At 38.5% G+C, this 26442-nt stretch overlaps 1 protein-coding gene across 1 annotated transcript in view; it reads left to right on the forward strand.

Moving 5' to 3' along the window:
- LOC126455679 (piRNA biogenesis protein EXD1-like) overlaps positions 1 to 26442 on the forward strand; it is a 202750-nt gene that overhangs the window by 21342 nt on the left and 154966 nt on the right. Inside the window, exon 3 of the mRNA XM_050091446.1 lies at positions 11204 to 11386. Coding sequence (XP_049947403.1) covers positions 11204 to 11386 — 183 coding nt within the window. The remainder of the gene's footprint in view (positions 1 to 11203; positions 11387 to 26442) is intronic.

Below are 26442 nucleotides of genomic sequence, written 5' to 3' on the forward strand. Positions count from 1 at the left end.
GTAAATCTTCACTAAATTTGATATCCCCTGTTGATACCTCTCATTACGTCACGGGAATAAAAAAGCTAGTTACTTTGAACAAGAATGATATTTTCTAAATCCTTGCTGACTATGTGGCAGTTGATAGTTTCCTTCGAGGTAATTCATAATAATCAAACGTAGTATATGTTCCCGAATCCTACTGTAAATTGACATTAGTGATATGGATCTGTAATTCAGTGGATTTCTACTATTTCCTTTCTTGAGACTTGGTATAACATGTGGAACTTTCCAATCTTTGGGTATGGATCTTTTGTCAAGTGAGGAGTTGTATGATTGCTAAATATGGAGCTAAAACATCAGCATCACCTTAAAGGAACCTAACTGGTATGCAATCTGGGCCAGAAGAGTTGCCTTTATCTACTTCAAAGTCACTCCTGTCTGCTATAGTTCTTAATTCAAATTCTGGAATATTCACTTCATCTTTCTTGGTGGATGAAGTTTTGAAAACTGTGTTTAGTAACTATGCTTTTGTGGTGCTGTTATTGGTGCTAATACAGTTGCTATCACACAGTGAAGTTATTGATTGTATCTTGCTGCTGGTGTACTTAACATACAATCAGAAACTTTTTGGATTTTCTGTCAGTTTTCAAAACGAGTTTCAATGTGGAAACTACAAAAAGCATCTTGCATTGAAATCTGTGCTAAATTTCAAGCTTCTGTGAAACTTCGCCAATCACAGGGACTTTCTGCTGCAACAGTATTCTGACCTTTTTCTTGTGCCCTGGGGGATCAATTCCATCTCATCAATTTATTTGGTATTAATCTCTATATCGTTCTAAATAATATTTCTTTGAATTTACGTCTGGTCTACACTTACATAGTTAGTTTGGGAGAAATGGTGACAGTCTCTTAGGAAGGCATCAAGCAAATTTTTATTGTCTTGCTACAATGACCTTGTGGACTCTAACACTTGTATCAGTTATCATGATCTCTATTTTTTCAGGTTTATTTGTTTCTAAGAGGTCAAGTATGTTTTTACAACCAATTACACTTAGAGTTGGTTTCTGAACTAACTGCTCAAAATATGTTTTGGAGAAAACATTTAGGACAATTTCTAACGATTTTTATACAGCCAGATTTTAATGTGTATATTGGTCAACACAACAAGGGTAGATTGAAATCACTACTGACTGTAACTGCATGAGGAGGGCACCTGTTTGAGAAGATGCTCACGTATTCTTTGAACCTTTGTCACCTGAGTGAGGGGTCAGTGAAAGGAACCAATTTTTAATTTATGCAGTTAGTGAGGTATAACCATTACCCACACTAACTCACAGGAATTATCTACCACAAGATAAACTACTTCTAGCAGCAACAAATATGCCAACACCAATTGTATTTAATCTTTCTGAACACAGTAAGGTACTTTGTAAAAATGTCAGCTGAAATTATCTCTAGCTTTAGGCAGCTTTCAATACTATAAAGATTTGACCTTGAGTGCTTTCTATTAGCTCTTAGAGCTCTTGTTCTTCTCCAACAAAACTATAACAATTTACCACCATAATATCTGTGGTTTCTAGGTGTATCACCTTCCTATGTTTGATCTGCACTCTTTGAGATGGAAGGCTTTCTTGCTCTTTCTCTAGACTCTCCAATCTAAAAAAACTGCTCAGTCCACTCGAAACAGACACTACTTTGCATGTAGCTGTCCCCTGAAATATTAAGCATAAGCCAATACTCCACCACCCTATGGCACAAGTGAAGGAATCTGCAGCCTACACGGTCACAGAATAGAATGTAGGCCAATGTATCATTTTAATGCAGTTGTCAGCACAACATACAGTCTCATCAAGTATCATTTACCAATGTTCATCTTCAGTGCCTTACATTCTGTACAATGGAGGTCATTGTGATAGTCCTGTTGCATGAGGTGAATTCTACATGTGTGTTCATAACAACAATGTGTGTTCATAACAACAGTAATGAACATCTCCAATCCTATACTTAAAACAGTTGCTGTTTTTCTTGACAGTTCCTGTTGTTATGATGCACTGTGAAATACTGGAGTCATAATGATAAAATTGTGCCTCATTTGGCAATTTATGATTCATGTTTTTCATTCTTTGTGGTTCAAAAGCTTCAGTAAATATTTTCCAGTTGCTTGGAATGCTTCATTGTCTCAGCAATCTATTTATTTAGTTTATTATGAGGTTCAGTTGATTTCAGTAGCAGTAGAATTGCTGGGATATGGAATGAGTCAGTGTTTTTTTAATAATGTTGTACATAATTTGTGTTAATGATTTTTTATAAAATTTAACAACAAAAAATCCAGGATGGAGTGTAACAGTATTATGAAAAGGAAAGTTGCCACTCTTCATATAGTGGAGATGCTGAGTCGCACATAGGCACAACAAAAAGACTGTCACACACACACACACACACACACACACACACACACACACACACACACACATTCATGCAAACGCAACTCACACACACATGACTGCAGTCTCATGCAACTGTAGCCACATTGGCAGTGTATGAAGGTATCTTTGAAATTGCTCAGAAAGTGATTAAACTAATAAGACCCTGCAAAACAAACTCAGTAGGCATACTGCACATTTACAAGTAACATATGAATGTACTGAATATGAAACCACATACCTGCTGTTACCAGAATCAAACTGTGCTTCCACGTAATGGTGAACCAACAATATTCCCCTCTTCTCTACTCAACTGCCAGTCATTTTATTATTCAGATCCAGGTATAGTTCCCTTATTAGTGGAAGTACTCTTTTAAATGTTTGTTGTGTGTCTGAAAGCTGGTTGGTTTCAGATCTCCAATCTAGTCTATCCTCTGCAAGTTTCTTCATTGCTGCATAACTACTACAACCTACATCCAATTGAATCTGCTATCTGTAGTCAAGCCTTGGCCTCCTTCTATAATTTTCCCCCTCTCCACCATTGTCTAATTATCTATCCCTTGACATCCCAGAGCATGTCTTATCAACTGATACCTTCTTTTAGTTAAATTGTACCGTAATTTTTCCTCCAGTTTGATTCAGTATCCAGTCTGCAAATTTCAAAAGGATCTATTCGCTTTTTGTTTTTATGTGTATCATCCAGATTATGGTCTAGTGGTTAGCATCACTGCCTCTAGACTGCAGGATTCTGGGTTTGGGTCCAGGGCAGGTCAGAGATTTTCTTCGGTTGTCGGAATGGGTGTTTTCTGTTGTCCTAATCCTTCCATCTCATCATCATCAACACACAAGTTGCTGAAGTGGTGACAAATAGAACGACTTGCACCAGGCATTTGAACAACCTTGGATGGTGTCTCTCTGTCAATAAAACCTTATCATCCCATCATTTCTTTACTGGTTATCATCCTTGGTTGACTTCAGTTTAAGTTTACAGTTTTACTCAGATAGTTTTGTGTTGCATACATCATTATTATGATTGATTATAATTATGTGGAACAAGTTATCTACACACTTAAATTTACGTTTTTCAGTAGGTGGCAGATATTTGTTGAGAATCATGTAGCATACTGCTATGTTTTATGACAATGTTTATTATTGCTACTAGTTCTGATTGTTACTAATCATCATTGGGGCAGTAAGTTTTTCAGTTGCAGCTTCTGTGTGGATACAAGATAATTGTTGAGCACCCTACGTACATGAGTGCACACACATGCACATGCATGTGCACACACACACACACACACACACACACACACACACACACACACACACACACACTGTTTTCTGCTTCACACTGTATGACATTAAAAGCACAAAAGTTAAAAAAAAAAAGGTATTCATTTGTATGATAAAAAAATAGAGGAGAGAGAGTGTCACAGATGTGATAAGTGAGTTCATGTTTTTCATTGCTGTGAAATGTTTTCATAAAATATCAATCACCAAGTTTCTCTTCCGAATGCCAAAATATTTCTTCGACTCCCACTTACATAGGGAGAAGTTACCATCATAATAAAATAAGAGAAATCTGAACTAACATGAAAAGATTCAGCTGTTCATTTTTTCCTTGTACAAGAGTGGAATTGTCGAGGAACAGTCTTTTAGTGACCACTTATGGTCACACAGGGGTTATACCATATTAAGTCAACACACGATCCAAATCCCATCGTCTCAGATTTTGTTGAAATATGGCGCAGGTGTAGTGTTGGTATAGACTTAGAAAATTATGAAATTTTACTGAGATATGTCAACTCATTTCTGAATTACAGAGCCATAAAGTTATAAGTTGGCCCACAAACAGAGAACAGCAGGTTTTAGATTTGCTGTAGAAGCTTTTCCAATTGAGCTACAGACCTGGGATGTATAATGTTTAACAGCATTTTTCACACCCTTTCCTATGGTATACAATAATATATAGATTAATATAAGAAAATTCTTTTCAAAACTAAATTTAAAATTTTCATTTTTTTTCAAGAAGTACTTATTTTATAATTTCCAAATTTATTCCATGCATAGCTAGTATTGTTGTAGATCACAGGCCAAAATATAAATTTGAGATGATAATTTCTTCATTGTTATTGTTGTTGTGGCCATCAGTCCAGAGACTAGTTTGATGCAGCTCTCCGTGCTACTGCATCCTGTGCAAGCCTCTTCATCTCTGAATAACTACTGCAACCTACATCCTTCTGAATCTGCTTAATGTATTCATCTCTCGGTCTCCCTCTATGATTTTTATCCTCCACGCTTCCCTCCAATACTAAATTGGTGATCCCTTGATGCCTCAGAATGTGTCCTATCAACCGATCCCTTCTTCTAGTCATATTGTGCCACAAATTCCTCTTCTTCCCAATTCTTTTCAGTAGCTCCTCATTAGTTACATGATATACCCCTATAACCTTCAGTATTCTTCTGTAGCACCACATTTTGAAAGCCTCTAGTCTCCTCTTGTCTAAGCAATTTATCATCCATGTTTCACTTCCATACATGGCTATGCTTCCTGCAAATACTTTCAGAAAAAGCTTCCTGATGCTTAAATCTATACTAGATGTTAGCAAATTTCTTTTCTTCAGAAACACTTTCCTTGCCATAACCAGTCTACATTTTATATCCTCTCTACTTTGACCATCATCAGTTATTTTGCTCCCCAAATAGCAAAACTCATATACTACTTTAAGTTTCTCATTTCCTAATCTAATTCCCTCTAATTTGTCTGAATTCAATTATCCTCATTTTGCTTTTGTTGATGATTATCTTATATCCTCCTTTCAAAACACTGTCCATTCTGTTCAGCTGCTCTTCCAGGTTCTTTGTGGTCTTTGACAGAATTACAAGGTTGTTGGCAAACCTCAAAGTTTTTATTTCTTCTCCATGGAGTTTAATTGCTACACCAAATTTTTCTTTTGTTTCCTTTACTTCATACTCAATATACAGATTGAATAACTGTGGGGACAGGCTACAAAGCTGTCTCACTCCCTTCTCAACCATTGACCCTTACTACTGCCACCTGGTTTCTGTACAAATTGTAAATATCCTTTCGCTTCTACAAACGCTATAAATGTAGGTTTGCCTTTCCTTAACCTGTCTTCTAAGATAAGTCACAGGGCCAATATTGCCTCACATATCCCAACATTTCTAGGGAATCCAAACTGATCTTCCCTGAGGTCAGCTTCTACCAGTTTTTCCACTCATCTGTAAGAATTTGTGTTAGAATTTTGCAATCGTGACTTATTAAACTGATAGTTCCGTAATTTTCACATCTGTCAATACCTGCTTTCTTTCGGATTGGAAATATTATGTTCTTCTTGAAGTCTAAGGGTATTTCACCTGCCTCATACATCCTGCTCACCAGATGGAAGAGTTTTGTCATGGCTGGCTGTTCCAAGGATATCAGTAGTTCTAATGGAATGTTGTCTATTCTCGGAGTTTTGTTTCGACTTTGGTCTTCCAGTGCTCTGTCAAATTCTTCACACGGTATCATATCTCCCATTTCATCTTCATAGTATTGCCCTCAAGTACCTTGCCCTTGTATAGACCCTCTGTATACTCCTTCCACCTTTCTGCTTTCACTCCCTTGCTTAGGACTGGTTTTCCATCTGAGCTCTCGATATTCATACAGTTGGTTCTCTTTTCTCCAAAGGTCTCTTTAATTTTCCTTTGGGCAGTGTCTATCTTACCCCTAATGATATATGCTTCTACATCCTTACACTTCATTAGTAAAATAAATAAATAAGTAAATAAATAAATAAATAAATGAAGACCGAAGCTCTCTTTACAATAAAGTGACTGTGTACTCATGTTAATTGTTACAACAATACTCTTTGCCATAGAGTGAGTGCAGCTGTTCCTGAGTGGATTTGTTCTGAGTTGGTTGTGTGTAATAAGTTAGTTACTTATGAACTGGTATCAAAGATTAATTATTCTTATGCCAAGTATTTCGTGCTTCCATAAAACAAGGTGTTATTGGAAGCTATAAAGTGATTTAAAATCAATCATGAAAACGTAAAGGTTACTGCTAATTTTTAACGAATGATTTTCTATTTTAACATTATGTGCATTTGAGTGTTTTTTTCCTCTCCAGATGTCCCTCAAGATGGAAACAGTCACATTGAGAATACAGTGTTGAGATCCATTACAGAAAACAAATCACTTTGTATAGACAGCAGAAAGCTCAGAAATCTCACATCATGGATGCTTGAATTGCATCCACAAATAGTCAGTGGTTCAAAAATCTGTGGTTAATGTGGGAAAAAATCATTATGTTAAAAAATGCACAGTTCCCAAGTGACAAAAATGTTGAACACAATCATTCTCACTCAGAAACATTCCTGCATAGTGATACAGAATTTATAACTACTTCAGAAGTTGTCCAGTCACTTAATATATCTCTTGAGCAGTTGGGCGAGTCTCCCATTGCAAAGACAAAATGAATTACAAGAAGTTTTACACATTGAAAGTAAGAAAAATTTCCACAACTACAAAGTGTTAACTTTTTTCTGCTTCTGCTGAAAGTTTGTCATCAGAAACAAATAGTGATGTTGAGAAATGTGAAGTTGTAAAAAGAATTTGAAAAGTAAGTTTTCCCATTGTACGGTAGGACAAAAAGGCTAATGCTTCTATCATGTTTACCAGATAATTGAATCATTATGAAGGTAATGTGTGAATTTAATCTGCTGAACTATATGGCCAGGCAGTCATAAGTAATTCTTAAAGAAAAAGACTTTTTGGAGGGTCCAATTTTAAAACTAGGGAAAAGCTTGCCAATAGAGACAATGGGAATTGTATATTTATTTTATGAAGATGATTTAGTTAGTACGACAGTGACAGATATTAAAGACTATGTAACAGTTACTGAATCAGATGGAAGTTAATCAAAGATTTTAAAAAGATTCATAGTGCATAACTGCAAAGAAGCATACAAAAATTTTAAAGAAAATTTTTTCAGCATAAAAATAGGTTTCTCTAAGTTCGCTGAATTGAGATCTAAACATTGTATTGTAGCTGGTCAAAGTGACACAAACTATTTGTGTGAGCACAAATCACCAAAACGTGAAACTAATGATAGAAAATACTAAATTGAAAACTATAACAAAGGTAAAATTTGAGATTGCAGGTAATGCCTCACAAAAGAGCTTTGTAACCCATCATCTATCAATTGCATCAGTGGAAACAGTGCCTTCTGTCAGGTGGAACTGAGATGCATAAAATTTTGGAAGAACCTTTGTTGAAAATTCAATTAAAAAAGTACAATTTCACCAGTGTGTTTCAGTTGACCTTTGTAATCTAGAGACTTTGGAGATATATTCAGAGGTGTTTATTGATTTATTCTGCAGCAAATTGTCCTCTTTGGTTCAGCATAACTCCACTGCCATGCAGCAGGGATATTTTCTTAACTGCACAAAATAAAACTGGAAGGAATCAGAATTCATTGTCCTGTGTGATTTTTCTGGTAATTTGATGTATTCTACAGCAAGTTGTCCTCTTTGGTTCAGCATAACTTCATTGCCAAGCAGCAGGTATATTTTCTAACCGCACAAAATAAAATCCGAAAGAATCAGAATTCGTTGTCCTGTGTGATTTTTCTGATAATTACAGTGGAGTTCTGCAAGATGAACATAGAGTCACCACTGGACAACACTCCATCCCTTTGTTATATATTTCAAAGAGGAAAACAAAGTTGAACATCTTAGTTATGGGCATATGGCATCATTGGTTGGGAGGCCCCATCCGGTTAAGTTCGGCTGCCAAGTGCAAGTCTTATTTCAGTCAGTGCCACATTGGTAGACTTGTGCACTGGTGATGAGGATTAAAGAATGTTTTAAAATACAAAAACAAGTACCCGTAGCAGTGTCAGTATATATTGAAAGACCCAATTTTTCAGGTAGCTAATACATGTCACCAACTCACCGCTTCACAGCATTAGTGTATGTTTATACACTGAAGATCCAAAGAAACTGGTACACCTGCGTAATATTGTGTAGGGCCCCTGTGAGCATGCAAAAGTGCCGCAACATGGCGTGGCATGGACTTGACTAATATCTGAGGTAGTGCTGGAGGGAACTGACACCATGAATCCTGTAGGGCTGTCCATAAATTCCTTAGAGTACGAGGGGATGGAGATCTCTTCTGAACAGCACATTGCAAGGCATCTCAGATATGCTCAGTAATGTTCATGTCTGGAGAGTTTTATCATCAGCAAAAGTTTAAGCTCAGAAAAGTGTTCCTGGAGCCACTCTGTAGCAAATCTGGATGTGTGGGGTGTCGCATTGTCCTCCTGGATTGCCCAAGTCCGTCGGAATGCACAATGGACAGGAATGGCTGCAGATGATCAGACTGGATGCTTATGTATGTGTCACTTGTCATATTTGTATCTAGACGTGTCAGGGGTTTCATATCACTCCAACTGCACACGCCCCACGCCATTAAAGAGGCTCCACCAGCTTGAACAGCTCCTTACTGACATGCAGGGTCCATGGATTTGTGAGTTTGTCTCCATATCTGTACATGTCCATCCGCTTGATACAATTAGAAATGAGACTCATCTGTCTAGGCAACATGTTTCCAGTCATCAACAGTCCAAGGTCGGTGTTGATGTGCCCAGATGAGACATAAGGCTTTGTGTCGTGCGGTCATCAAGTGTACATGAGTGGGCATGTGGCTCCAAAAACCGATATCAATGAAGCTTCGTTGAATGGTTTGCACACTGACACTTGTTGATGGCCCGGCATTGAAATCTATGCAATTTGCTAAAGAGTTGCACTTCTGTCACGTTGAACAATTTTCTTCAGTCGTCATTGGTCCCGTTCTTGCAAGATCTTTCTCTGGCTGCAGCAATGTCAGAGATTTGATGCTTTACCAGATTCATGATATTCAAAGTACACTTGTAAAATGGTCGTACCAGAAAATCCCCACTTCATCGCTACCTCAGAGATGCTGTGTTGCATGCCGAATATAACACCACGTTCAAACTCACTTAAATCTTGATAACCTGCCATTGTAGCAGCAGTAACCAATCTAACTACTGTGCCAGACACTTGTCTTACATAGGCGTTGCCGCCTGCAACACCGTATTCTGTCTGTTTATATATCTCTGTATTTGAATATACATGAAAATACCAGTTTCTTTGGCGTTTTAGTGTATGTCGCATTGTGTCTGGTGTAGAGAGTGATCCATGTTGTTCTTTCACGTGTTATAGTGAGTTTTTCCGAAAAAATGGAAAGGTCAATGCAGAAGATGGTCGAGTTATTACATACCTCTGTACCAATCTGAGGTCTGCTTGTTGAATTTGTGAACAAAGCAGTAAAAGAACAACATAAAAAAAGATGCTCTGCAGAATTCATTCTCCTTTCACATTCATAAGCAACCTGGAAAGTAATGACAGTTTTAAGGAAGTACTTTTTGATGATTTATGCAGGATCATACCAACTAAATAAAAATTTGATAATATCCATATTTAATGATGTTTTTCACTTAGTTACACGTTACACAAACCTTCAGGACTTCCACCAATGCCCCCTTAATTTCAGATACTATTTGGAATTTAAAATCAGTGGGTGACATCCAAGTGAAGTTTTGAAAACCAGAGCCATCTTCCGTATTCAGCTCCTATAGCAAGTTATTACTGCCAGTTCTTCTCTATTATGTTTTCATCCACAACAGTGACAACACCTTTTACTTTATTTGTGTAAACTTTCTTGGAGTATTAATAGTTCAGCACCACATATCATTACAGTTTCCTCATCACTAGACATAACATAGCAGAAAATACGAAAACTATACGACAAACAGCGCCACAGACTATGGAAGTACACTGCAGGAAATCACTGTCACCATTGTAGACAGAAACCAGAAACAAAGATGGAAATATGTCACAAAATGACACAGGAAACATGTTTCAAGCACAAATATATTTCCATATGTTTCCTTTGACAGTTTTTACGGAGCTTAAACACAATAATGAAGAACGTGTGTGTGTGTGTGTGTGTGTGTGTGTGTGTGTGTGTGTGTGTGAGTGTCTTAAAATGGTGTAAGTATTTTGTTCTTCTTCTCTTAGTTTTAGTTTTTGCATATTTAAATTTGTGATTTCGTAGCAGTTTCCTTACCTGATGAAAGACTCACAGCAGTTCAATCATAATAATCGCACCCTTGCTTGACACATACTGGACAACAGAGTGTTCTAAAATAAGCTTGATTTATGTCAGTTTATATCACACATTTTAGCTTTACAGTTGAATGTTTGGTATTTACCACTTGAGAAATATGCACTCTGTTTCCTTTCACACTTGCTAAGTAGAAATATTTTTCTACAGTGCTTAATATTCCTGTTATTGTTTGTAGTGACTGGTCTCTATAACAGCCTTGTGTTACTTGATGTTCATATGTAAATTGACTGAATATAAATGTTTGGGTCTTCTAGCCAGCATTAGATGTAAGACATTATCCTCATAAGTTGTTCCTGTGACTAAACAACTAAAGGCAATTTTCAGAGGAAATTTTTGGGTAAGCCTTTAGTACAATAGCACCAAATCCTTGTCTGTTCCCCCAGGTACAATCACTTGAGCCTCAGACTATTACTGGTTAGTGAAATCCCTGCTCCCCCAGAAGCTGTTGTCATAAATTTGTGAGACATTGAATTTCCTTTAATTGCTTTAAACCATGCATCAAGTGGTATGTTAAAAATATCAATAAATACTAAAAGCAATGGACTGTTAATTAGTTTATGAAATTTTCTTTTTGTTTCCCACAGTTCGTGTATTGGAACCAGGAAATAATGCAGCATCAAGCAAAGAGAATAAATCGGTCTGCAACTTTAAACTAATGAGACATGTTCCACCACCTACTCATCCTGGACGTGATGTTGGAAATGTAACTGAATGTGATGTCGTTCCTAATTACAACCCATTTTTACTCAGTGGAAATCCTTCTTGGGGTCAGTAACAAATTGAATAAATATTGTGGCATTATACCTATTTATAAAAGGTTTGCTGATAGTATAGCTGTTTTTGTTCTTAGTAGTTGGGAGAAATATATCTCAACATAGAACAAGTAAAATAAAAAAAGGCACTGCATTTAGGCAAAAAATGGTGTTACTGCAAAGCATGTACAAAAATAATTATAAGCATGGCACTAAACAGGCAGATGCTTATTTTAAGGTATATCTCTATTACCAGGGGATCCGTGTGAAACATTTACATTTTTATAGTTTTAAGTAATAACATACCAGTATTACTTGTAATTTTCAACTTCTAACTATAACATTTACATTTACCTGTTGTCGAAGGGAAGTGTAATGAGAAATATGAGTGTAAAATACAATGTTGTGTTTGCTTCTTACATGATATATCACTAAGGCAACAATAGCCTCTAACTGTATTTTGAGATTTTGCTGTGGGGTCGGTATGTCGAACCCGGGACTCCAGATGGCAGAGCTGAAGCCAGGACCCATCGTGCCATATTTTGTCAGGAGGCCGAGCAAGTTCAAGAGCGTCGAGGGGCGGTGCAGAGTGATACAGCGGTATTCGGTAACATTGCGTTATTCAGCTAATTTACACAGGGTGTATACGATCCGGGACAACCGGGAGATCCGGGAAAAACCTGGGAATTTTTTCATCTGGAAAAAACCTGGGAATTGTTTAGAATTCCGGGAATTTTTCATTGTTTTAGTTTTCAGTTAAATTTTTGTGATTTTGACTGGTAAGAACCAATACTCTAACAAAGTATATTATTGTATCCCACTACTGCAGAATAATACTGCAGCAGCAAAACATGAATGGGGGGGGACTCAAGTTGCAAAGGAAATGCGCCGTATACAACAACAAAACGGTGCTCATACGAGCGTCTGCCAACAGTAAAGTGTGTCAAAGGCTTTAGGAACACTATGCAATGCTTTATAACAACAAATTGCCTCCAGTAAGCGTGATTCGTTTGAGCAGTTGCGGGCAGGCTCTTGCGCATGCGCAGTTGAGTCGCGTATGAGTAGTACCTTCTCCCGCTTCTGGTTACGGAAGTGTGGCTGGGCGCCACTACTTAATATTGCCCCTGTTCAGAAATATCGTAAATCCGGGGCTGATGCACAGAGCAGTCCGAGTTGTGGTGGGGAGGTGGGTAGTCTCCACGTGACCTGTATTTACGTTCAGCGATTTTGTTGTTTCCTCTTCGTTTATTGCTCTCACGTTAAATGATAACAAAACGGATTTTTGTGGCCGGGAGCTATCAAATGAATTAAAATACGTTCGCATAATTATGGCAGGCTAAAATATGTTAATAGTTTCAGATTTTATTTCCACCTTTGACAGTCAAGCATTAATCGCCTTACAGAACAATGATGTTATTTTTGCCGGTTTGCTAAAGAGATTTTGCTTTTATTAATCCTTTCTACTGAGGCAGTCAATTTATTTGAAACTAAGTGTTTAATTTCACACTATTGGCTAGTTTCAGCTGTTCTCTACATTTCAAGTGCACGTATGGCATTATGCTATAATAAAGAACCAAACATGAGTACTGGTACTCCAAGAAAATTTACATATGTATGTGCATTTTAAGCCGAATTATGCATTTTAGTATGGTTTGTGAAATCCCAATGCTCTTGAAGTATCCTTTGATGTCTTGTTTCTTTTATGACATAATGTAAAATCTTTTAATGTTTTACACGTACAAACATATGGGCTTCCTGCGTCATCGTAGCTGCACAAGCATGGTGATGCCAGTTATCTGGCGCTTTTTTGCGACTGCAGAAACGAACCTATTTCTAACAGGTCGCGGGAAAATATTGCGAATGGTGGTTTGAAAAGCGTTACATTCAAAGCAGATTTCCTTCTCTGAAAGATGAACTATGTGGGAGAATGTACGATGAATTTCTTAAATCACAAAGCGCTTGACTCTCATTTAAAAATCAACTCTTTGAGGATGACCATTTAGAAGTATTTCGAGCCCAGAAGATGAGACATTTGCGACGTTATTAAAAATTTTGCTGGCACATTTGTGTGATGTATCTTAAAGTGTAACATGCACAAAAAAAGATCAACATTATATGTGGAAGCTTAGCTTCTCTTCCAACTTATTAATCTCCGAGACCAATATTATAGTCTATGTATATTAATTTAAGCCATTAACTTTTCTTATTTGTGTATTCGCACTACTTAAAGAGTGATCTTGCTATTGGCTGACTACAACACGTGTCCTATTGCTGTCATCAGCTGGTGAGATCACGTGAATGAGCTATGACGCTTACAAAAGCATATAGCAATCTCGATTTCAGTGCTTCGGAAAGTGACATGCGTTGTTTGGTGGAATTCAGATTTATACCTTAGTAATACGAAAATATGCAGTGTACGTGTTGCTGCACATCAAAGGTCTTTCAAAACGTGTTTTTGCCCCTGAGTTTCGTTTTCTAAAGTGCCGGGAAATTCTACATCGGTATATAAAACCATAAACATTCAAAGGTTTGATGAGTTTTACAGTGCCGAGGAAGAGTATACTGTCACTTAACACAGAAAAAGAGTATTTTCACCCGGGAGAAAGTGTATTTTTAACCGGGAAATCCGAGAAAAATCCGGGAATTTTTTTTCCTTGTCCATGTATACACCCTGTTACAGTACTAGATGGTGAAGCATAGTGTCAGCGTGCCGCCCGCCAATGTCCCGTGATTCCAGCTGGCTGTCATCAAGGCCCCTCCACCCCGTTTGGCCTGCTCTGTCCGACCATGGGATGAAGGTGGGTGTACTGGTCACCCGTGGCCCTTAGGCCGTCGCTGCTCCCAGGACAGGACTGGACTCGAACCAGCACCCTCCTGGACACTGTGCCGCAACTTACCGCTAGTGGTGCTTGCTGGATGGCAACACCCGCCACTGTCTGGCACTGTCGCAGCGCTGCTGTGCCTCCCACAGTGTAGGCCTTGCCCGGACCCCGGTACGCCAGGTGGGAAGCGAATGTGACCTGTAGACTGGAGTGGATCCAAGCCCCTCCTGGACCCGCTGCAGACCACTGTCACTGTCCTCTTTCAGGCAGACCGTGCGATCTCCAAGTTCCAGGGTGCCGTGCCATCCCGCCCTGGTGTTGTGTCCCCGGAGGTGGAATATAGTCCGAACAAGACTGTAGAAACAAAGTACAAGTTCATGCCGAATACTTATAACATTGCTGTCAGACTGGCTATGAGTGTAGACCAGCACAGGTCCGTCCTGACACTTGACTGACCTGGCACGTTCTGTTAAGCTTTTTTTTTAAAGAGCTGGAGCCCCTCCACGCCCACACTGGCATGATGGCCAACTCAAAAGATCTACTGCCATCTCTGAGTAAGGGTTAGTTTTCACTAGAGTGAGGTGTTGCAGGATGTGGGTACTGTGATGTTTGTGTACATCTGGTTAACCATTAATACGCGCTCATCTGGAGATAGATTGGGTCGAAGTCGAACGAAGGGTAGCAGTCTGAAGGGCAGAGGAAAAAAAGTGCCAAGGCAAGAGCCAAGGGAAAAAAACCTCTGCGATAGTTAGGTTGGGTGGTAAGAGCAGTAGCGTATGTCTTGCTGGCTGCGACAGGTCATACAAGGGTAGGCTTTGTTAGTAGTGGGTATCATACACGTCAATACCTTTGATGTTGTGTGGTGGTGTTGCTCAGCGGCTACCACTGGGTGCCGGTGTTGAACTCTCAATCAGCATCAGCAACCTGCAACAGTTAGGTTTATCATCATTTTTGTGTCCGATAGGTCATATATCAGATGCACAGTGTATGGAGATGTTGGCGATTTGTTTGTGCGTCAGTGGGTGAGCTCGTCGGTTTCCCTCCTGTGGCTTGTTGGTCAGCTCTAATAGCAGCTGGTAATTTTGTCAGCTGTCAAGCTAAAATTGCTCATTTATTTATATTGGTTTCTCCCTCGCTTCTGACGTAGTGTCAGAGAGAGACAGAAACTATGGCAGGGATAAATTCCCAAATGTCAGCCATTTACAAATTGCCACTCCTGGCTCTGGCCTAGTGCCCCACCTCATACATTGCAATAACTTAAAGCAACGCTGCAGTTTCCTGCCTTGTTGTTGCTCCACTCAAAACAAATATTGCGTGCAATACCACTGTTAAGCTCCGTGCCCGCAAGTACCGTGTTTACCTTGTCTGGCCTGCAGGCCAGCAGCCCCAGATTTCATCGTCCAACTGCGCCATCATTGAATTTTGATAAAATTTCCCTTTCCCTCGACTATGACTGACACTAGTGCAGCAATTTTAATTGAACTTTGTATTTTATGTAAGCTTGTTAGGCTGTAGTAGCAATAGGTAAATCACAGTTCAAGGTGGCAGTGACAAATATATTTGTTGTTTCAGAGATTGTACTCCTTTAGAAAAGGCAACTTGTGTGACAGACAGAGATAATGGATTACCACAGTGGTTATGGTTGTAATCTGTGCTTATTTGTGTGTGAATTATCCAGTTAATAATTACTTCAAAACAAAAAAATGGTATTTATAATAAGATAATATGAAAAGTGAGTTTCCTATTTGTGATTAGTAAGTTAGCTTCGTAAAATGTAGGTATGCAGCTGGGCATATGTGATGCTCTTTTGTGTATGACAGTTAAGAGTCTCTTTTATGTTACATTTTTCCACAAATAGTAAGTTGAAGCTGAAAATCAGTATGCAGTGTCAGGAGCCAGTTAAAAATCCTTTCTAGCAATACCTCATTCATATCTGTGTGGTTAGTACGTATATGTCGACAAAATGGGACGTTGACTTGAGAATTAATAGATATGATATTGATAATTCCTTTTACATATGTGAGCTTCTTCATGCTATTACAAACTTATATTTAAAATAACTTTTCAGATTATGGATGCCAGTGATACCACATTATTTCTCAGCTACAGTTGTACCAATTTTTGGGTATAAAGTAAATTATTCATTTTTTTCCCATGATTATGCACAATGCATTAGCACTCTGATGAAGTTCTGTATTTTGATGAAGTTCTGTATTTCTCAAAGTTGGTCCGTTACGTATTGATAATTTTACATGGTTCTGGATTATAATACAAAAATATTGTTGTCTTCCCATAAATGACTCTACAAAGTACAAAATACACCCTCGTTTTTATTTCTGGGTAATAATAGGTGTAACATTGTTGACAACAGATGCCACTTATATTTGATTAATTTACAGACCTACATTATGGGAAGCATGTGATGTGGCATGTCCTGATAAAGTTGTTTTATGTGCACTGTATATCCGAAAGTTTTTCATTCACAAGAAGTATAGTTTAGTATAGATGGATCTTAAATCTTAAAAGTGGAAATGTTCTCATTGTTAATTTGTTCTGGATGTTTCCAGAATAAAATGTAACTTATATATATATATTTTGAAATTCGTGCCAAAGGTGTCACATGTACTTCTGTCAGGTTAGCTGTTCAGTTCAGGACACACATTTTGTAAGCTCTTAGAACAATGAGATACTGTACATTATGTTTTGCATGAACATTACAACGTATAGTATACAGTAGTGTTTCTGCATTAAGTGAAGGTGTTATTTGACAAGAATGATCTAAAAATAAAAAGTATTGATGGCAAGAAACTGGAATTAAGCTCTAGTTTTATCAAAACAAGCACCCTGGACCATATTTAATTACAACAAGGTTATGCAATGAGAGCTACAACCATACGCTGATGCCTACTTCAAGTTAAGTAATGTTAATAATATATTGTCTTCTTTTAGAAAGACATTACATATATTGCAGAAATAGTGTATAACACTAGATTGCAATAAGACTTTATATTCAATACGAAATATCTAAGGGGAATATGTGCAGGCTCTAGCTGGGATATGAATTTTTTCAGAAGTATGTTATTATGTGAAAACAATATTTTGAAAAAAATTGTTGAAGAGAACATGATGCTAAACATGAATTCTGATAACTGGGACTTCTAGCAAATGAAAGTACAAATTCAGACATAAGGTCGTAAAGCAGGACTTCGAAAGAAGAGACAAGAAAAATGCAGAAGATACTTAAAAATTTCTGTTTTTTGATGTGTGTAGTTTTTGAAAGTAGTAAACATGGTAAAAAGTGAAAAATCTATAAGTGAGTCAGTGTGTGCTGCGCCAGGGCATCAGATGTGGCTCAGGACTCAGACCATTTGCAAGTTGAATGAAAACCAGACCAGGACAGTTTGTTGAGAACAATTTTAGCTAAATTAGATGAACTGAAAAGTGAAATGAAATCCAATAATGACTGCTTAACATCTGTACTGAAATCTGAAATACAAAAGAGCAGAGAATGAGTAATAACTAATTTAGAAGAAAACAGTAACATAAAAAAGCATATAAGTAGCCAATTTACGGAAGTAAAAATCTCAAATAAATAACCAATTTACAGATGTAAAAAATCTCTTTGATAGTGAGGTAAAGGAAAGTAATAGCAAAATCAGTTTTGTTGTTGTAGGTTTTTGTGAGGATTTTGGCTCCAGTAATAGTTTGACAAAAGTGAAAAGACCTCTGTAAAATCTGTGTTGCCAGTAACATGTGATTATTTTTTTTTTTTTTTTTTTTTTTTTTTTTTTTTTTTTTTTTAGAGAGATAAAACAGCTAGGAGAAAGTTCAGGTGTTAAGGCAGTATGACAGATGAGTTACAGGAAATTCCTGATGAGGATTGTTAATGAACATACTTCAGAGGACTACAATCTCTATTTGTGATGTTGGTCTGTAACATTTTCGCTAAATATGGAAACTCTCTTATATACTGTATGTCATAATGTTCAAGGAAAGACTTATTGTGCAGTATCTCATTGTTTTAAGAGCTTACAAAATGGAGAATGTCCTGAGCGGAACTGATCTGATGGAAGTACAAGTGACGCCTTTAGTGCCAATTTCATAGTACATATATGAGCAGCTGCATTTTACTCCAGAAACATACGGAACATTTGGTAAGTCCAATTACCTAAGAGAACATTTCCACTTTTTAGATTTAAGATCAATCTATACTAAACTGTTTTTTTTCTGAATGAAAAACTTTTGGAAATATAGTGCAAACAAATGATGCTGAGATGAGTGTGAAAATAAATTGAATACTTTTTCGAAATAAGCCATGTCACATGATTTAAGATCAATCTATACTAAACTGTTTTTTTTTTCTGAATGAAAAACTTTTGGAAATATAGTGCAAACAAATGATGCTGAGATGAGTGTGAAAATAAATTGAATACTTTTTCGAAATAAGCCATGTCACATGCTTCACATTATGTAAGTTTGTAAATTAATCAAATGTAAGTGGTGTATGATTGCATTGTGTACTTTGTAGGGACATTTATGGGAATACAACATAATTTTCATCTCATAATCCAGAAGCATGAAAAATTATCAGGGACTTGATGCTCATGCAGTATTATTTCAGAAATTTCATTTCTCAGACTGCATGCTTTTTTCAACTCATCACTTTAACTTTTCATAATTATCTTCTATCCATCTGTCATCTTCTTTTTTGTGTAGAAATTATTTGGTAGATACATAGGTGACTTATTATAAGGAAATAATCTCAGAATGTCAGGAAAAGATTGCTCTGTAATGTTATATGCTGAAATTGAACATTTTCCTGTATATTGAAACTAAAAGTATTTATTATTACTATTTATGTTGAAAACCTTTTGAATATGAAATATCATTTATTACTCGTTATGCAAATTGAATGTGGATAGGAGAGAAAGAGAAAGGAAAGGGAAGGAACTATTGATGTCAGCTGCACTGGTACTTTATACAGAATCAACAGTGATGAGTAAAAATGTGTGGCAGACTGGGATTCATCCAGGAATCTCCTGCTTACTAGACAGTTGTGTTAATCACTGCACCCTCTGGACACAGTGTTTATAGTAATTGCGTGCACTATCTCGTCACGTCTCCCAGCCTACCCACATACCCACCAAGCACCCACCACCTGTCCACAGTCACCATCCATGTCCTCCATGCTCACTACTTTATGATTCCCACAGGAGATCGAATGTAATTATGCATCTGCACTGAAGGCGGTGCATTCGTTGTTCATTGAGGCGAATCAGTTATATGAATGCATGATGTCTGGTTCTTTTGGACATGTCTGAAAGAACAGACATCATACCTTCATCTAACATTATTACATTTAAAGTTTAATTCGAAGTCTGTGTGATCGAAAGTTGTTTGTAGGATACTTATATGCTTTTTTCAGACATAATTTACATTTGATCTAAATTGTTCAAAGAAAGATGTGATCTATAGTATTGTTGCTGTTTTGAAATAGTTGACGGTAAATGGTTATGAAATTTCAATGTTTTGTGGAACTTTTGTGAAATTTTTAAAAGTATGTGGTTTTGATGCTCAAAAATATTCATTATAGCACAAAAAAATATATTTGGAGCTGTTACAGACTCTTCATCGATGCACCAATTATCCAGAACACTGATATACGATATAAAAAAGTAGCTGAGGCACATTCAGGCCACCTAACCTCTTGGAGCCGTGCTGAGTATTTTTTTTTTTTTGTATGGTTTTGCGAAACTCAAGGTTTTTCCAGATAAACCACATGCCTATTACTTTCTGTATGCAATAAATGTGTAGTTCAAAAGACCGTAGTTCTCAAGGCAGCAATATCACTTTGTTCCATAAGGGATTTGTGTCCATCCTTACATTTTCCGAACTAAAAAACCCAAGTCTTTTAGAAGGCAAAGAATGGGCATTTCCAAATCCTCATTTTCAATTGTGTATTGTAGTTGGATATGGACTTAACTGGCCGTAGGATGCTTTGCTCTGCTGTAGTATTCTAACAAATATTCCTGCAGACCATGTCTTTATTAAAATTGTCCCTGTGAGTGAGTCTGCATTTCCCTTTAAATTTCTTTTTTGGTGAATGGAAGACAGTACTTACAGCCTCTGAAGAAATTATGATGCCACTAACATGTGGCATTGTTCTTTCTCAGACTCTTCTTGCTCCTGCCATTATGTTTGTGCTTGAACAAAGTTATAAGACTTTAAATATTACATCTTTAGTTTGTTTTTAATGTTCACATTTGGTCCTGGTAAACACCAATAAGATGTAGGCTAGTAACTGTGCTATGTACAAAATGTTACTCTACAGTACCACTTATAACAATCTGTGAAGGAGAACAATTTCATGGAACAAACCGAAACAATCACATCAAAGTAGGAAATTTTGATGACTGACCAGCCTATACCTGACACAGCAACATTACAGGGGCAAATTGGCATAAGGCATAAGGGGCTGACACGTGTGCAACCTTGAGCCACCTGGTTTCATTATGGCAACTGGAGTGTTCATTATGACTTGACGAACACTAGGTTAAAAAACTGTATCTTCTGTGGTTTGACTTTATAACTGTTTATATATTTGGCATCAGTTATCGTCTTATTTTTATTCCTTTCTTTATGGACTTTATGCTGACTTTTCCAAATGGAGAAACATATACAACACATGTTGAATGTGCATGCTTCTTATGGTGTATCAATATATAAAAGAACAAGGAATTGGGATGCATATTTAAGACCATCAGTTTTAAATTACAAGACAGGGATTAAATGCCCTCGGGCATCATTTTGATTTATTTATGTTATGACATAAATTTACTGATGAAGATGACCGGGATACAGTAGACACTTAATATACAGAGTGAACCAAAATTAACGATTTCGTGTGTCAAAGCACAATTCCTTGGATCCTAACAACACAAAAAGTCTGTAACAAATATTTCTTTCTGTGCATATTTTTAGTACAAAATGAACAGTAAAGAACAGCTTAATCACGTGTACAACAAGCATCTTAATTTAACATTGCAAAGTTATACTACTCAGTTAGTGCAGTGGATAGAATTTTGCACTATAATATTTGAAGAAATGAACTGGCAGTTTTGAAGATAGATGGAAACTAACCTGAGAAAGTCTGCCAACAAAGTTTCAAGAACTGGCTTTAAGTGATGACTCCAGGAATATACCACAAACCCCTACATGCCACTCTTGTAGGGATTGTGGGAACAAGATAAGATTAATTACAGCACACACAGAAGCATTTAAACAATCATTTTTCTTGCGCACCTCATTTTAGTGGAATGGGAAAATGCCCTAATGACTCATACAGTGGGATGTACCCTCTGCCATGCACTTTGCAGTGCTTTGCAGTGTATAGTTGTAGATGTATGTTTCCTAATTTTAGACTTCGTGATATGGTGTGTGGCTTCTTAATCACTATACAACAATTACAAATACTAACAAAGAGATAGAGGGGCTGGCCAGTACTTACCTCAGCTCAGTACAGCCGATAGATACACAAAAAAACAGAACCGAAAATTTACGTTCCTAGCTTTCAGAACAAATGTTCCTTCATCAGGGAGGAGAGAGGGGAAAGAAAGGGAAGAAGGGAAAGTGGATTCAGTTACTCACAACCCAGGTTATGAAGCAACAGGGAAAGGAAAACAGGGAGCGTAGCAAGGATGGAGGCATGGTGGTCAGGGGGATGCCAAAGATATTCTACTGTAAGTACTGTGCCAGCTTCAAACCAAAGAGGATGCATACAGAAGTAAAGATGTATACAGTATAAAGATAAACACAACTATGTAGGATGAAAAGATGCGTGAATGGCTAAAGACGAAAGGGAAAGAGGAGAAGACTGAAGAGTAAATGGGAATGAAGTTGTTTAACGTAGGTTCAGTCCAGGGGGATGGCGGGATGAAAGGATGTGTTGGAGTGCAAGTTCCCATCTCTGCAGTTCAGAGGGACTGGTGTTGGGTGGGAGAAGCCAAATGGCACATACGGTGTAGCAGGTTCCTAGGTCCCTAGAATTATGCTGGAGGGCATGCTCTGCTACTGGGTATTGGACATCTCCTAGGCGGACAGTTCGTCTGTGTCCGTTCATGCGCTCAGCCAGTTTAGTTGTTGTCATACCGATGTAAAAGGCTGTGCATTGCAGGCATGTCAGCTGATAAATGACATGTGTAGTTTCACACGTGGCCCTGCTTTGAATTGTGTGTGTTTTACCAGTAGCGGGGCTGGAGTAGGTGGTTGTGGGGGGATGCATGGGGCAGGTTTTGCAGCGGGGTCGGTTACAGGGGTAGGAACCGCTGGGTAGAGAAGGTAGTCTGGGAATATTGTAGGGTTTAACAAGGATGTTACGGAGGTTAGGGGGGCGACGAAAGACAACTCTGGGTGGTGTGGGGAGAATTTTGTCAAGGATGATCTCACTTCAGGGGTTGACTTGAGAAAGTCATATCCCTGGCGGAGTAATTTGTTGATGTATTCAAGGCCAGGGACGGGGAGGAATGTATTGCTCGGGAGATCTGTTTGTGGACAAGGTCTGCAGGATAGTTGCGGGAGAGGAAAGCACTGGTCAGGTTATTGGTGTAATTGTTGAGGGATTCATTACTGGAGCAGATACGTTTGCCATGAATACCTAGGCTGTAGGGAAGGGAACGTTTGATGTGGAATGGATGGCAGCTATCAAAGTGAAGGTACTGTTGTTTGTTTGTGGGTTTGATATGGACAGAGGTGTGGATGTGAGCTTCAACAAGATGAAGGTCAACATCCAGGAAGGTGGCTTGAGTTTTGGAGAAGGACCAGGTGAAATTCAGATTCGAAAAGGAGTTGAGGTTATGGATGAAATTAAGGAATGTTTCTTCACCATGAGTCCAGACCACAAAGATGTCATCTATAAACCTATACCAGGCCAGGGGAAGCAGCTGTTGGGTCTTCAGGAAAGCCTCCTCCATGCGGCCCATGAAGAGGTTAGCATAGGACGGAGCCATCCTGGTTCCCATGGCCGTTCCCCTGATTTGTTTGTAGGTCTGGCCTTCAAAACTGAAGTAATTATGGGTTAGGATGAAGTTGGCAAGCGTGATAAGGAACGAGGTTTTTGGAAGATCTTCGGGTGGGCGTTGGGAGAGGTAGTGCTCAAGGGCAGAGAGACCATGGGTATGTGGGATGTTTGTGTAAAGGGATGTAGCATCTATGGTGACAAGAAAGGTTTCAGGTGAGAGAGGAGTGGGAATGGTTTTGAGGCGTTCTAGGAAGTGGTTTGTGGAGAACCATATTGGCCGTCCCGTTGTAGCAGTCTTCAAAGCCCCAACAGAACGTATCTCAGCTCTGGTAGACCAGCACCTCCAACCTATCACCCGCACACTCCCATCCTACATCAAAGACACACCAATAACCTGACCAGTGCTTTCCTCTCCCGCAACTATCCTGCAGACCTTGTCCACAAACAGATCTCCCGAGCAATACATTCCTCCCTGTCCAACAACAATGTTCCTACCCCCAGACCACACAGAAGCATCCCCCTTGTCACCCAATATTATCCTGGCCTTGAATACATCAACAAATTACTCCGCCAGGGGTATGACTTTCTCAAGTCAACCCCTGAAATGAGATCATCCCTTGACAAAATTCTCCCCACACCACCCAGAGTTGCCTTCCGTCGCTCCCTAACCTCTGTAACATCCTTGTTCAATCCTACAATATTCCCAGACTACCTTCTCTACCCAGCGGTTCCTACCCCTGTAACCGACCCCGCTGCAAAACCTGCCCCATGCATCCCTCCACAACCACCTACTCCAGCCCATACACAATTCAAGGCAGGGCCACGTGTGAAACTACACATGTCATTTATCAGCTGACATGCCTGCAATGCACAGCCTTTTACATCGGTATGACAACAACTAAACTGGCTGAGCGCATGAACAGACACAGACGAACTGTCCGCCTAGGAGATGTCCAATACCCAGTAGCAGAGCATGCCCTCCAGCATAATTCTAGGGACCTAGGAACCTGCTACACTGTATGTGCCATTTGGCTTCTCCCACCCAACACCAGTCCCTCTGAACTGCGGAGATGGGAACTTGCACTCCAACACATCCTTTCATCCTGCCATCCCCCTGGACTGAACCTATGTTAAACAACCTCACTCCCATTTACTCTTCAGTCTTCCCCTCTTTCCCTTTCGTCTTTAGCCATTCACGCATCTTTTCATCCTACATAGTTGTGTTTATCTTTATACTGTATACCTCTTTACTTCTGTATGCATCCTCTTTGGTTTTAAGCTGGCACAGTACTTACAGTAGAATATCTTTGGCTTCCCCCTGACCATCATGCCTCCATCCTTGCTACCCTCCGTGTTTTCCTTTCCCTGTTGCTTCATAACCTGGGTTGTGAGTAACTGAATCCACTTTCCCTTCTTCCCTTTCTTTCCCCTCTCTCCTCTCTGATGAAGGAACATTTGTTCCGAAAGATAGGAACGTAAATTTTCGGTTCTGTTTTTTGTGTATCTATTGGCTGTACTGAGCTGAGGTAAGTACTGGCCAGCCCCTCTATCTCTTTGTTAGTATTTGTTTCACATCTTTATATGAGATTTTCCATTAATCATTTATGCAACAATTACAGCGGGTTTTATACAAAACACACGAAAAAAGTGTGTGTGTGTGTGTGTGTGTGTGTGTGTGTGTGTGTGTGCGCGCGCTCGCGCGTGCGTGTGTCAAAAAGGAGGACAATGGAGAACAGTGCCAAATGAAGTGGTGTGCTGGAGACTGGAGCCTGTTACAGATACTATACTCTTCATTTGGGCACATCAAGAGGATCCAGAAACCAAATTAACAAGAAGAATTATAGCGACACTGGAATCTGAAACAACAACTAGGACAGCGCCAAAGAAATTAGAGAGGATACGGAAGAACTAAAAGTAGTCCTGGATGATCTACAAAACGAAGCAGAAAATCTCAGGAAAATGTAAACAAGAAAATAAGATTCAAACCAAAAATAGACAATTGACAGATGAGGAAATACAGGAAAGATTAGAACAAATTGAGAAATACTGGGCAGAAGGAATGAAACATGGATGCATTAAAGAAGTTGGTAAGAAAATGATTGTGCAAAGTGGTTTAATGAGGCCATAAAATTGTATACTAATGACATGTATCCTAGGTAGTTCCTGTGCAGATATGCAAATCACATAGTCACATTGTGTAAGCGTATTGTTTCACACTACTCCACCAACTGCATTAGAATCCAGTTTCCAGTATATCCTTGTGCCATGGGTTCTGTTGATTAGGACTAATCATCAAGCTTGCCATTTTTAAACCCATTACATTTCTTAAACACATTTCGTCACCAGCAGGGCTATCAACTCACTTCAAAGGTACTCTGTTACCATTTGTATTATAATCATCTGGAGCTTCACTTCAGAGACATGTTCCCTTCTTTTTCCATCACTGAGCAGAGTTCGTCTATAGGCTAGACTTACTCCAGCTAATGAGGAAGCCACTATAAAAGCTATACACCAAGAACTGAAATGAAGTACATTTGAGGTAGCTAGGTAATTACCTGCATTGCAACAAACAGCCAGAACCTTTCCTAGGAAATGGATTAGTCATGGAAGTTCCGTGTTATGATCTTAATATTTGGCTGATTTGAATCCACTAGATTTCATCTTTGTGGGGGCACTTGAAGGAGTGTGTTTATTCTACTTCACCCATGAGTGTGGAAAAATGGGTAACAGGCTTCCCTGCAGCTCTTGTAACTGTAGATGAAGTTATGCAGTGAATGTTCAGGGAAGCAAGAAGCAGTGGCTTGCTCAATATTTAGAAATTAAAGAGAGGTCGCTTTGAGCATCTGTTATGAAGGCTGTGTATGTTCTGTGAAAGACATGTTGTCAGTGGTAATGTGTTTGACATATTACATCTGGCCCCTCTTACTGAATTTTATATGTATCTATAACATCTTCACATTGATAAGCCTTGTAGTTATTTCTTTCCTATGGTAGGTAATTTATTTTTAACTCTCCTACTCTTTACCCTTCATTAATTTTTCTGACAGGTTTGATTAATAATTGTTATGTTCAACATTGTAGTACTGGAATTTTTATTGTTTAAGGAATACTGTGTGCTACCTCATTATTGGAGAGATTAAAATCACAAAAATAATTAAACCCAAAATCAAATGCTGAACCCTACCCACCATCTGTGTGACACAGCTACACGATATTGAATGAAGATATTGTCA

The sequence above is a fragment of the Schistocerca serialis genome, chromosome 2, assembly GCF_023864345.2.
Source record: "Schistocerca serialis cubense isolate TAMUIC-IGC-003099 chromosome 2, iqSchSeri2.2, whole genome shotgun sequence".
Lineage (NCBI taxonomy): Eukaryota > Metazoa > Arthropoda > Insecta > Orthoptera > Acrididae > Schistocerca > Schistocerca serialis.